This window comes from Erpetoichthys calabaricus, chromosome 8 (assembly GCF_900747795.2).
Source record: "Erpetoichthys calabaricus chromosome 8, fErpCal1.3, whole genome shotgun sequence".
Taxonomy (NCBI): Eukaryota; Metazoa; Chordata; class Cladistia; order Polypteriformes; family Polypteridae; genus Erpetoichthys; species Erpetoichthys calabaricus.
In genome coordinates, this window is record NC_041401.2 from 3,454,022 (window position 1) to 3,467,375 (window position 13,354).

The 13,354-nt window shown below is 41.2% G+C and overlaps 1 protein-coding gene across 1 annotated transcript in view; it reads left to right on the forward strand.

The window, feature by feature from the left end:
* The window catches only part of plekha3 (pleckstrin homology domain containing, family A (phosphoinositide binding specific) member 3), a 72,015-nt gene extending 61,090 nt beyond the window's left edge, over positions 1-10,925 (forward strand). The window contains exon 8 of the mRNA XM_028806197.2: positions 9,713-10,925. Coding sequence (XP_028662030.1) covers positions 9,713-9,840 — 128 coding nt within the window. The 3' untranslated portion in view covers positions 9,841-10,925. The remainder of the gene's footprint in view (positions 1-9,712) is intronic.
* The last annotated feature ends 2,429 nt before the right edge of the window (positions 10,926-13,354 follow it).

A 13,354-nucleotide genomic window follows, 5' to 3' on the forward strand; every position in this document is an offset into this window, starting at 1 on the left:
ATTAGAAAACCTAAGTTTGGTTAAAAAAAAATATATAAAGGGTGTCCCAAAATTCACGCAAGAAGTAATTTTGATAGAGAACACATTTTTTTAATTAAAAATTGTACATTTTTAATTGATTCATAAAGTATACAGTATAGGGTTATGTATGGAATAGCATATCGGGTAAATGGCCTCCACAGCTTTGCTGGCACATACGCACTCTTTTGTCGAAATTTTCCATGACCGTTTTGCATAAATGTGGCTGAATTTCATTGATACAGCAATCAATTTCCTCCTTCAAGGCGTGGGTGGCCGTGGGCTTGATGGCATAAACCTTAGACTTCAAACAATCACTCGTAGATTTTCTGAACCCCAAATGCAACAATTTTTACGATTAACAAAGCCATCAAGATGAAAATGAGCCTCATCGCTGAAGATGATTTTGTTCGAAAAATCGGCATTCACTTGTTGTTCCACAATCCATTCAACGAACTCTGTTCACTGTGCGTGGTCAGTAAGCTTCAGTTCTTGACTCAACTTTGTAAGCATGAAGATGCAAATCTTTCGTGAGAATACGCTGTAGAGAGCTTCTGGAAATGTTCAATTCTTGACCACGGTGCCGAATTGATGTTCCTGGACTCTCAGCAACACTCTCACGAACTGCTTCAATGTTTTGTGTTGAACGACTTGTTGAAGGACGGCCGGAGTATCTAAGATCACTAATTGATCTAGTCTCCCTGAATTTTTTAATTAATCTCTTCACAGTTGATGAAGTTAAATCACTATTCCGACCATATTTTGTATGAAAATTGCGAACTGTAGCTGCCAAACCTTCATTATTTTTAAAATATTGCTCAACAATGAAAACGCGTTGTTCTTTCTTGTAGCGCTCAATTTTTAATAACCCTGAACTGTGAGCTGTCACGCGGTCTTTTTTTTTCGTTTGCAACACTTTACCACACAAATGGCGCCAAATTCAAATCAAGTATGAATTTTGGGACACCCTCTATTAAAATGTGCCAAGCAGTTATATGGGAATAATATATTGTTTTCTTTTTAACAATATTTTCATCTTGGATTTTCATTCTGCTTTTCCAGGCCTTCTAATAGTTTAATTAATCGATTATTTACTAATTAGTGGAGTCTTACGCATAAGTCGTTGCAGCCTTTGATTATTCGGTGTTGTTCGCCTGGCAGTCTGCTCTGCTCATTTTTAATTGTCATTAATAAGATATGACAAAGGGGGAAAAACTGCACAGAGAAAGTGCAAAATAGAATTAAATCAACAAAAGAGAGTTAAGCATTTAAATCCAACAGCAGAAGCAGAAATATTTCTTAATGTCTTATAATTGTAAAAATCATGCTGCTGTGCTTTTCTTAATGTAGAATAAGAGAAAAAAATCGGCTAATTAAATAAGATCAGTGTTATCACTCACTGCTTATGAATCTGGTTGGAACAAAAACCTGCAGCCACAATGGGTCCCCAGGACCGAGTTTGGGAAGCACTGATTTAGTGTATTTGCTGTTAAAGTTGTGTTTACTATTTTTTACTTCAAAGGCTGTAAAATATAAGTAATTTGGCCAGGGGTGTCCAAACTTTTGCATGGAACTATGCTGTATATCTTTCTGTTTTAAGGGGTCTTTCATATTAACCTGTCTATCAGCAGTTGGGGCCAAGAGTTCCCATCCACCTCCGCTAAATCTTGTTTCTTGTTACAAATCATTTTCTCTGTTAATTCAAGTTGGGTGTCACATGTCTTAATGTCACAGTCGCTAAGAGGCGGATTATGTTAACCTTTATTTACTATAATCAGATATTTAGTCTTAGTATTTGCTGGCCTTGCCTTTTAATTGACTCACTTAAATCAAACACATGTTGTAGCCTTCCGCAAGCTTCTCACAATATGTGACAGGACATTGTGTCCATTCCTTATGATGGAAATGGTGTAAATCAATTTTGTTTGTGGGCCTCCTCACTTGGACATACTTTTTCAGTTTCAATGGGATTCAGTTCCTGGCTTTGCAATGGCCACTCCAATTCTGTTACCTTGTTGTTTTTAAGCAATTTTGTTGCAACTGTAGAGGTCTGCTTAGTATCAACGTCCTTGCTGATGTCTGGAGGTTTTGCTTCAGAATCTTTCTATATAATATGCTACTGTGGCTGTCCGTTTGTCTGTCCAGGATTTTAAATCACCTGCCACTCGCAAACCGTTTCTCCTATTGACCTGAAAATTGGTACACATATACTACGTGACGTCTACTGTCCACTTTTGGGGTAATGATTGACCTCCAAGGTTATTCCTCTTTTTATTTTTATTTTATTTTATTGTAGAATCAACTCTCAGCCAGCAGGGTGCCGTTCTCATCCCTACCACCTTCACCGTCACTTCCCCTACCTCTTGATACCTTAAATCATTCTTGAGGCAGATTGAAGTGCCAGCTTAAGTGAAAAGTTAACGGATACGTACTAAGTAATTGCAACACAAACACTGACTTAATCAGTTTTAACGCAAAAAGGTGCCGACGAAAGAAGAGAAGTAGCGGGCCGCTAGGGTGGAGAAAAGAAGAGCTGCTCAGGAATCAGCAAGCGCATCAACCTCTGAGCAAACGAATGATAAATTTACAGAGAAAGGGAATGAAAACTAGGAATGCTCAAGACAAGTGGATTCACTGAGTGTTATCGTTATAGCAGTTATTGGCTTCTAGATAATCCTCATTCTGTTTGATTTAATTTTTTGTAAACTACCCATCCATTTACCTCCACAATATGATTCTGCCACCCCCATGCTTCATAGGTAGACAACATTCTTTGTCTTGGAAGCCTCCTCCTTCTTCCTCTATACATAGCAGTGATCACTATGGCCAAACACTTGAGTTTTTGTTTCATCTGACCACAGAATACGCATGCAAGAGGCCGAGTCTTTGTCCTGGAGATTCCTAGCAAACTTCAGTCTGGCTTTTTTTGTGATGTTCTTGAAGTAGGGGTCCCTTCCTTGCATAGAGACCATGATGATCCAGGACTCTCCTAGTTGCTGAATGTTGATACACTGGTACCTGATCCCTCCATTTACCAATTCCTTTGTTGTTGTCTCAGGCTTTAGCTGAATCTATCCCAACAAAGTTTGTTCATCCCTAATATGTGCCTCCTTCCTAAACAGTGCAATATCAGTCTGATTCCTAGATATTTGTATTTACGTATAATTGTTTGATACCTTCACTTGTTTCGAAGTGGCTTCAAAAGTAGGAAATGGATTTGTCCCCCCTTTTTAAATATATATAATATATACAGTGGGTATAGAAAAGAATCCCCCCTTCGAAATATTCCCTTTGTTTTTTTTTTTGCTTTACAGCCTTTAATGAAAATGCACAAACTAATATTTCTTTCCAGCTTTACTTACTCAATGCCACCTCTAACATCCAAGTGAAAAATATCACAGCTACAGTTCAGAAGAATTATAAAAAATCAAAAACAAGACCTACTGAGATTAATAAAACATCACCCCCCATGTCAATATCATTTTGTTGACCCCCTTTTGCTTTAATGACAGCCTTGAGTCTGTTGATTCTTCTCTTTCAGCTTTGCACATCTAGATTGAGCCCACTCAATATTTGCCCCCCACTCTTCTTTACAGCACTGTTGAAGTTTGCTCAGATTGGATGGCGAGTGTTGGTGGTCTGCTGTCTTCAGATCTTTCCACAGATTTTCAGTGTGATTTAGGTCTGGGCTCTGACTGGCCACACCAGGGGCCTCATGTATAAACGGTGTGTACGCACAGAAATGTTGCGTATGAACGTTTCCACGCTCAAATCGCGATGTATAAAACCTAAACTTGGCGTAAAGTCACGCACATTTCCATGGTACCTCATACCATGGCGTACGCAATTTCTCCGCTCGGTTTTGCAGACTGGCGGCACCCAGCGTCAAAGCAGTGCTACTGTTCCTGTGTGATCACCCTTCCTTTATTAGATCCACATTCCTGACGCGGCTTTATAAATACACTGAAACTAACTGCATATTGTTTGTTAGTGTAATGCATCTGATTGTAATTAACCTGCAGCAATATAATGGTCCAGGGAATAGCCATAGTATTCCAAATACCATAACTGCTTTAGCGTTGTAACTCTCACTGCATCTTCTTCTTTCAGCTGCTCCCGTTAAGGGTTGCTACAGCAGATCATCTTTTTCCATATTACTCTCACTGCACCACTTGGACTATTTATATCACTGTATCTGAGTGGGGAATCACAGCAGCAGCTGATCGGAAAGAGAATTATCGGTACACAGCATGAAGCAGACGCTGCCTGAGCCACGGCAAAATGCTTTAGAGACTTCCCTGTACGGACTTCGCGGTTTAGAAAAAGTTTCATCCCAAGAACTCTAAACGCACTCAATCAGTCCATCAAGTGCTCCTTGTAGAACTGTTTGTACTTAGAAGTACAATCACCTCACTGTAAACTTGCACTACAGTTATAATATTGCACAACCTGTGCCACTTTATGAAGCGCGTATTTACATATGATGACGATATCATTTTTAAGATGAAATGCAGCAAAATGTGTTGATTATATTATACAGATAAAACTTTAACTTCATTTAAATAATCTTTATTGTTAATAATTAAACATGTGAGGACACGGTGCTGCAGTGCTAGCTAGTTCAGGGATTGTTCCTGCATTGCGTTGTATTCTTGCTGGTGCTGACACGACACTGGAAGGATAGACGGATATAATAATTAAACATTTACTACGAAGATATTTCAATGTTCCTTAAAAGTTTTGAAGAATCGGCGTTTTAAGCTTACAGATGGCTTAACGTCTATTACAGAGCTGATTGTGTGGCGATTGGGTTTTTGGAGAAAGAAAAGTAAGGACAGGAATTGGAGGTTAGTACGTTTGAAAGAGACAGTATTTCTGTAATAAATTATTTCATCGAAGGTCGCGCATGGCGCCGCAAGCCTCTTGCGTGAGACATGAACAAGCACTCCGCCACCGTGTTCTCATGTTTAATAACATGCTTTCATTCCTATCATCATGAAAAAGATATCACGTATACATCTCAGTATTTTAATTATTCAGAGGGCTGTAATATCACGAATGTAATGGATTATGTGTCCTGTCGGAGAAAGAGAAAGCCCGTTTAAGAAGCGGGTAGTGATTCACACATGTAAAGCACATAGAAGATCAAATACAGAACAAAGCATTTAACATGCCACTTTAGTTACAATGGGATTTGAGAAACTAGTAAATTAAACGATTTTAAGATGAAGTTTATGATGTTTTACTTTAATGGCAAAATAAACTACGTGATTAAAGTGGAAATTTCGAGATTAAAGTTGACATTTTGTGCTTTTTTCCCCACTGTGTGCCTATTTTTTTTGTCTGTACCCTAATAAGCTTTCATATGACACTCAGACGGTGGGCTACGACTTGCCTTTTCACGGCGACTTTGATATGTGATTTCTTTTTTATTTCGGGCACTGTGCGACTTTGTGAACTTGAGCCTTCGAGTTCCTCCGACACTCTGTCACTCGATCAACTTCCTTTTGTTGATTAAACCACTGTTTAAACCAACAAATAGTATGTTTTTCCTTTGCCTCTACTTGGTATTTGCTGAAATTCTTATATTTTCCCCCGTGCTTTTCCCATTGTCCTTTCACAGAAGGCTATTTATATTGATTTGCATATTCAAAGAGGCGTAATTCTGGGAGGAGTTGGGGCGGGACAGAAGGCGCGTGCACGTACGTTACTTTTCACGCTGATCGGGATTTATGTAGTGGAAGAACGTGAAAGTTTGCGTACGTACAGATTCCTGCATCTGGATTTTTCTGTGCATATGCACATTCCCGCTTTTGTGCTTACACCATGTTATAGTGTGAGTTCTACGCACGGCGTTATACATGAGGCCCCAGGACATTCACTTTTTTTCTCCTTTCGCCACACTGTGCTCAATTTTGTGTGTGCTTCGGGTCGTTGGCCCATCTTCAACTTTCTGGCAGAGGGGTAGCAGGTTTTCCTCAAGAATTTGATGGTATTTTGCCCCATCCATGTTTCCTTCTACCCTAACGAGAGCTCCAGGCCCCCCACAACAGGATGCTGACTCCTCCATGCTTTCCAGTAGCTATGGTGTGTTGTGGATGGTGAGCTGCATTGGTGGACCATTTGGTATTGAGGCCAAATAGTTTGATTTTGGTCTCATCTGACCATAAGATCTTTTTTGCATCAGAATCTTCAAGGTTCATTCTGGCAAAGCTCAAATGAGCCTTAATGTGGCCTTTCTTGAGAAGTGGCTTTTTCCTTGTGACCCACCCACACAAGCCACAATTGTGGAGCACTTGTGAAATTGTTGTCACATGCACACCATTAATGACCACTCTGTGCCATCAAATCCTATAACTCCTTCAAAGTGGCCATTGACCTGTTGGTAGTCTCTCTTACCAGTTTCCTCCTTGCTCTTCCATCCAGTTTGTCCTAGTAACACCAAACACTTGCCACTTCTTTATGATGGACTTTACTGAGCTCCTTGGGATTGATAAAGCCTTTGAGATATTTTGGTCTCCATCTCCTGCCTTATGTCCGTCCACAACTCCATCCCTGAGATCTTTTGAAAGTGGCTTGCCACCCATAGTCAGTTTGCTGTCAGTTGCACTACCAAGCAAGGGAATTAATGCTCCAGGAACAGCTTCACTAATCACACTGATTACAACTGATCATAGCCAGTAACCTCAATGGAAATGGTGGGCACTTACTCCTGATTGAGTTTAGGAGGGGGGGATCCTTTATTAACTTCAGTATTTTTTTTTGTTTTTTATTTTTTAAAATATAATATGAGTTCTTAGCTTACTTGATATCCAAGGCATCAAGGCACTGGCTTCAAACATAGTCACTTAAATACAGCAACAGATGCTCTCTCAATTAACTCAATGAAGACACCTGGTCAATCAGAGGCTTCTAAAAGTCATTATATCAATTTCTTTAATATTCCATGCTGTTTAAGCAGATATTCAACTTGTCTTGGAAACTTGTGGCCGATACAAAATCTGATCTATTAAATAAAGTCCGAAACCAATTTGTCTCTTAGCCCTTATTCTGTCATTACCATTTTTGGCAGTAAAGGAGATATCTTTCTTGGGTTGACATAGGGAATGTTTGGTGACATGACGTGTGTATCTGGGAAACATTGAGATTTGAAAGTCTTAGCCAAGGTGGACGGAAACTGTAGGCCTCAACTGTATGTATCTGTCTGTCAGTATGCATAAGTTGTGACCATTTGAGCTATGCTTTCCTTCTCTTTGGGTGTGTTCGGTCACAGAGAAAGCACACTTTCGAACAGCATTCTGATGCAAAGGAAACACACACAAGTTTACAGGAGCAAGATCAGCTGTGGCCGGTAGTGCGTAAGGCATTTATCGTCCAATATTTGGAGGCTTTGAAGCCAGCTTACTTTTGTGTTTTTCTCTTGTCGCTTGGTCCTATCCAGTCTTCCTTCTCTTCTGTTCCTGTTTCAGTTCAGTCAAGTGCTCCAGGGGAAGACATCTTCAAGTTCTTTGACTCTGTAGGGTGATCGCTGGAGTAAGGCAGACCACTCAAAAGTTGTCAAGTTCACTGTGTGTTTGAGTAAAAGCTCCAGTCGTGAAGGAAGCATCAGCACTGTTCATTAAACTGCCAGAATAAATGTCTCTTTAACCAAATTCTGTCCTACCTACCTACCTTCAAGTCTCCTGACCAGATCCGTCAGGGTTTTGACATTGCTTCTCAGCACTTCACTTCAGAGCTCCTCACTTACCCCATCCAGCACGCCATTGATAGCAGGCTTCTCTATAATACACTCCACGGGGGTCACCACTCACTTAACTTTGGATGAGGTCCACAAAGGCTTGTGCCTGCTCCCTTGCATGGTGATGAGGTTCAATCTGTCAGACCTGAAACTTAATGCCTTTTGGAGAGGAAGCACATAGCAGTGCTAAGAAGAATTTGCTCCTTTAAAAAGTTGTAATCAGCAGTCGGTCAAAGTCAAAGTGAACTTTATTGTCATCTCAACCATATACAAGTATACAGATAGACGAAATTGCGAAGCTCAGGGTCCACAGTGTATCAACATGATGTGCAAATAATAAATTAACAATAGAATTTAAATTTAAAATTAAAACACAAACAAGACCAGACCTTGTGCAAAGACAAGACAAAGAAGTATCAGCAATATTAACGTGTAAGATATGTAATATAATAAATAAATAATAGATATAGATAATACAGAAATGATCAGTGTATGATAATAGTTGTTTAAGATGTGTAAACAATAACCGGTCAGAATGTTTCACAGCAGAAGGATAACAAGAGTGTCAAAATACTTAAGGGTCAGTATGAGATTTTCAGTTCTTTTCTACATGCACACTCGTCTTTGCAGGAAAGTGGTTCACATGTATAAAAGTCCTTCCGAGAGGGATATTTTACGTAGCTTGCTAAGCATTGCCTGTCAAAAGAGTCGCGATGGCAACCCAGTCTCTTCTGTCCCAGCACATCATTGTAGTCATCCATTCAGAGCAAAAAAGGAAGCACGCAGGATCATTGGAAGGTGCCACCTTCTAAAGCAAATCCTTGGTACAAATAGAAACTGAAAGGCTGAATCCTCTGGGTCAGGGGGAAAGGGAATGTCCTAAGGCTGTTGGGCGGCTGCCACTACTGCAGCTGCTTGCTAATTAGGATCCATTTTGTGCAACACCCTAATTGGTAGCACTTGTTAGGTTCAGGCCTCTGAGCTGCATGAAGAAGGCAGGCAGGAGAGGTTTGGGCAAAGAGATCTTTATTTTGGCATTTGAAGAAACAATGGTGAGACTTTCTTCAGGAGCTTTTATTGAAACACACAGCAAACTTAACAACTTCCTAGTTGCCTGCCTTACTCCAGCGAGCTCTCTTCAGATTAAAGGAACTCTAAGGTGTCATCCATGAGAGTGATCAGCTGAAGAGGGACGGGAGCAGAGGTTTGACTGGATATGGTGGTGACAGAGCTGAACAGAACAGCACATAATTAAGCTGGCTTTAACACCTCCAAGCATTGTGCGATAATGGCCTTACGTGCCACTGTCTGTAGCTGATCCTCCACCAGTAAACGCAGACATTTGAGTGTGTGATTCTTTTGTAACTGAGTGTTGTTTGAAAGTGTGCTTCTTGTGTGACTGAATAAATCCCAGAGAAGGAAAGTGCAGCACAATCGCTCACAATTTACGTTTGTAGTGCCTTTCACGTCTATCTGTCTGCCTGGGAAAGCATCAGCAGGTAGGAAGAAGCCCAGTGCCTGCTGCTAGCTGTGCAATCAATGACTGCCTGAAGTCCGCCCAAAAGGTTTGCAACCGAATAATAAATATGAAAATCTGGTTTAAAATGTTAATTTGTCCAAATTCTTTTTGGTTCCTTAAAAATTAGAGGTTCTATCTGGAAGAAGTGCTGAAAATTGTGAATAATAGTCGCCATCCTTTTATTTCATTTCAATCCCAGAATGCTCGGGTAGAGAACCACACTAATAACCGAGACGTCCCCGACCAAGTATTCATGGACTGCACTGTACATTTTACTGTGACTGTGCCCGTTACTGGGGTGGTGGCAAGGCTGAGTACTTTGATGAGCCTTCCACGCTCGCTTTGTTGAGTTTACTGTCTACTCAGCCTCATTTTTTTCCCCCCTTTTCTTTCTCTCTGTCTTTCTCTCTCCACTTCCAAATCCATCCCTTCTGAAGGGAGTATGCAGTGTCCCAAAAGCAGTGTCAACGGTGACTGTGCAACGATGACCATCTTTGAAGAAAGCGGCTCTGCTCCCAGGCACATCGCCGAGACAGAAGGTCCCCTTGTGGCTTTGTCGTCGTGAGCCAAATGGAGAGCGACGGGGGCCGCGTCGACCCATGAACTGCTATGCAATCACTGCAGGCATTGCATTACTTGCATAACGGGAAGTACCCATTCTTCTAGAAGGATTTCTTTGCACTTTACAGAACAATATGGAAACTGAAGCATTTATTTTACTCTATTTTTATTTGTTGTGGTGGTTCTTTGACAGATGCTTTGCTTTCTAGGAAACTGCCCGTTTAATATGAGAGAGCTGAAATGTGAATTTATACACTGGTGTTAAACTTTGTAAGCGTTGTGTATGTGTGTGTGTGTGTGTGTATCGGAGAGAAAGGCAGATAATCGTGTGTGTGTGTGCGTGTGTGTGAGAGAGAGTGAGTCATACCACCGAGAATGTACAGTGAGACCTTGCCGGCTATGAAGGAACCCCGGTGGTGAGGCTTGGTTAATGTGCCAAGGACTGAGAAGCAGACCAAAAAGGAAAAGATTGTACGAGAGCACGGGCACAGCACACCTGGTCCCTCGTTTTTTTTTTTTTTACCAGTGATGATTATGCCAAACAAGGTGAAGCCAACTTTATTTTTCTTTGCGTTGTTTTGTTCGTTGGTAGACATTTCCCCGAGTTTGTTTTTATTTGTTTGTCCTGGAGTGCTCATCTTACACGTGTACTCTTGTTACTTTTACAAGTGAGGCCTTACCACATTCTCATTTGGAAAAGGTGATTTTTTTTTTTCTTTTCTTCTTCGTTTCCTTGTTGCAATAAAATAATTTGTTCCATGCGTTTTTAATATTAATATTTACCAGTTTACAACTTACAGATTAAAGCTGTTTTCAGCTTCTTGGGTGCACGACTTTCTTAAAATCTTTGACGTAATGTTTCTTTTTTGTATACCAGTGCCGCAGAGTGTCTGTCTGTTAATCTGAATTTAAAAGATGCTGCAGCGGCAGTCCACTTCCAAAACATTTAAATGGAGAATCCTGAATGGAAAGGCCTTTTCGCACTCCTGCTGTGTTAAACCGGGAGGTGGTTAGTCGCATTGTTTCGGTGTCTAGGTAGTTTGGTTGTTTCTTGCAGCAAACTTAACAATAAACACTCCATGGGTGTGGCGTGGGCTTCTTTCATTTATTTAGGCAGAAATCATTTTTCCCCCCTGAGGAAAAATTCATCATCATTCATCGACAACAACTGGGTTTGTGCAAAAATGACACGGTTTGTTTAGTTGACGCAGCTCTGTGAGCAGAATTCCTGTTACTTGATAATGAGAGAAGTGTTACTTTAATGTGGACTTTCTCTACATACAAGTAAAAGGTTTACGCTTCGACTCATAGGCAGCAGCACCCGATCTCGCTTGTCTCTTTTGCGTTATCTCCATTTACAGTCATGTGAAAAACAAAGTGCACCCTCTTACGGTTCTATGGTTTTATGTATCAGGACTTAATAAAAAAAAAAAACATTGGGTCTTTAGCAGGTTCTAAAATAATTTAAATGTAAGACCCCAAACAATGGATTCCACCGTGTCATTATTTATTTAACAAAAATGAAGCGTAAATTGAGAAGCCTTGTGTGAAAAACTAAGTGCCCCCCACCCTCCGGTTCAGTAGCTTGTAGAAGCACATTTGGCAGCCATAACTTGAAGTCCTCATTTTCTGTTGGACTTTACCAGCCTCTCGCATCGTGGTGGAGGAATTTTGGCCCACTCTTCTTTACAGCGTTGCTTAAGTTTGTTGAGGTTTGCAGCCGTTCATTTCTGCACAGCTCTCTTGTCCTGTCACAGCATTTCAATTGGGTTAAGGTCTGGACTGGGCCATTGTAGCACCTTGATTCTTTTCTTTTCTAGTCATTCTGTTGTAAATTTGCTGGTGTGCCTGTGATAATTGTCTTGAAGCATGACCCAATTTTGGCCAAGCTGGACAGATGGCATCACATTTCATTCTAGAATTGGTATACAGAGGAGTTCCTGGTCAACTCAGTGACTGCAAGGTGCCCACATCCTGTGGTTGCAGAACGAGCCCAAATCATCAGCCCTCCACCACTGTGCTTGACCATTGGTATGAGGAGGTTTGTGCCGATATGCTGGGTTTGGTTTGTGCGTTATGGCCAAACCTTTCCATTTTGCTCTTGTCTGTTCAAAGGACATTGTTGAGATGCAGCTTTGCAAAAGTAAGCCGTCCTGTCACGTTCTTTTCAGAGAGAAAAGTAATTTCTCCTGGCAACCCTTCCAAACAAGTTCAGTCTTTTTCTTAGTGAACTTTAACATTTCACATGCTAACTGAGACCTGTAGTGTCTGAGATGGAGCTCTTGGGTTTTTTTAAATTTCTCTGAATGTTGGTGAATGTGGATGAGTTTAAATACTTGGGATCAACAGTACAGAGTAATGGGGAGTGTGGAAGAGAAGTGAAGAAGAGAGTGCAGGCAGGGTGGAGTGGGTGGAGAAGAGTGTCAGGAGTGATTTGTGACAGACGGGTATCAGCAAGAGTGACAGGGAAGGTCTACAGGATGGTAGTGAGACCAGCTATGTTATATGGGCTGGAGACGGGGGCACAGGAGACAGAGCTGGAGGTGGCAGAGTGGCTCTGAGGCTAGGGAGCTACACGGGCAATCGGACGGTTGCCTGTTCGAATCCCGTAAAATGCCAAAAGGAACTCTTCTCTGTTGGGCCCTTGAGCAAGGCCCTTAACCAGCAATTGCTAAGCGCTTTGAGTAGTGAGAAAAAGTGCTATATAAATGCAAAGAATCATTATTAATTATTATTATTAAAGATGTTAAGATCGGCGTTGGGTGTGACGAGGATGGACAGGATTAGAAATTAGGACATTAGAGGGTCAACTCAGGTTGGACAGTTGGGAGACAAAGTCAGAGCGGTGAGATTGTGTTGGTCTGGACATGTGCAGAGGAGAGATGCTGGGTATATTGGGAGAAGGATGCTAAGGATAGAGCTGCCAGGGAAGAGGAGAAGAGGAAGGCCTAAGAGAAGGTTTATGGATGTGGTGAGAGAGGACATGCAGGTGGTGGGTGTTACAGAGCAAGATGACGAGGACAGGAAGAGATGGAGATGATCCGCCTAATGGGAGCAGCCAAAAGAAGATTATTGCATGGTCTGACCTTGGGGGTGAATTTGCTGGGATGTCCACTCCTGGCAACTTGTCTTGAATGTTTTCCACTTGTGAATAATCTTTCTCACTGTAGAATGATGAACTGTGTAGAAACTGCCTTAGGACCCCCCCAGATGATGAGCAGCAACAATTGCTTCTCTGAGATCATTACTGATGTCTTTCCTCCTTGGCATGGTGTTAACACACACCTCAATGCTCCAGACCAGCAAATTGTGAAAACGTCTGCTTTTATCATGGTGGTCACACTTGCTGATGATTGATTAATCGACTGCATTTGACGAGCAGCACCTGGCTGCTGCTTACCCTGTAATGAGTCAAGTGTTGTTCATCTGAGGTTGTATTTACCTCATTTTAAGACCTGCTTTTTTATTATCTCCTGATATGTAAAACCTTAGAATTGACAGAGGGTGTCCTTTCTTTT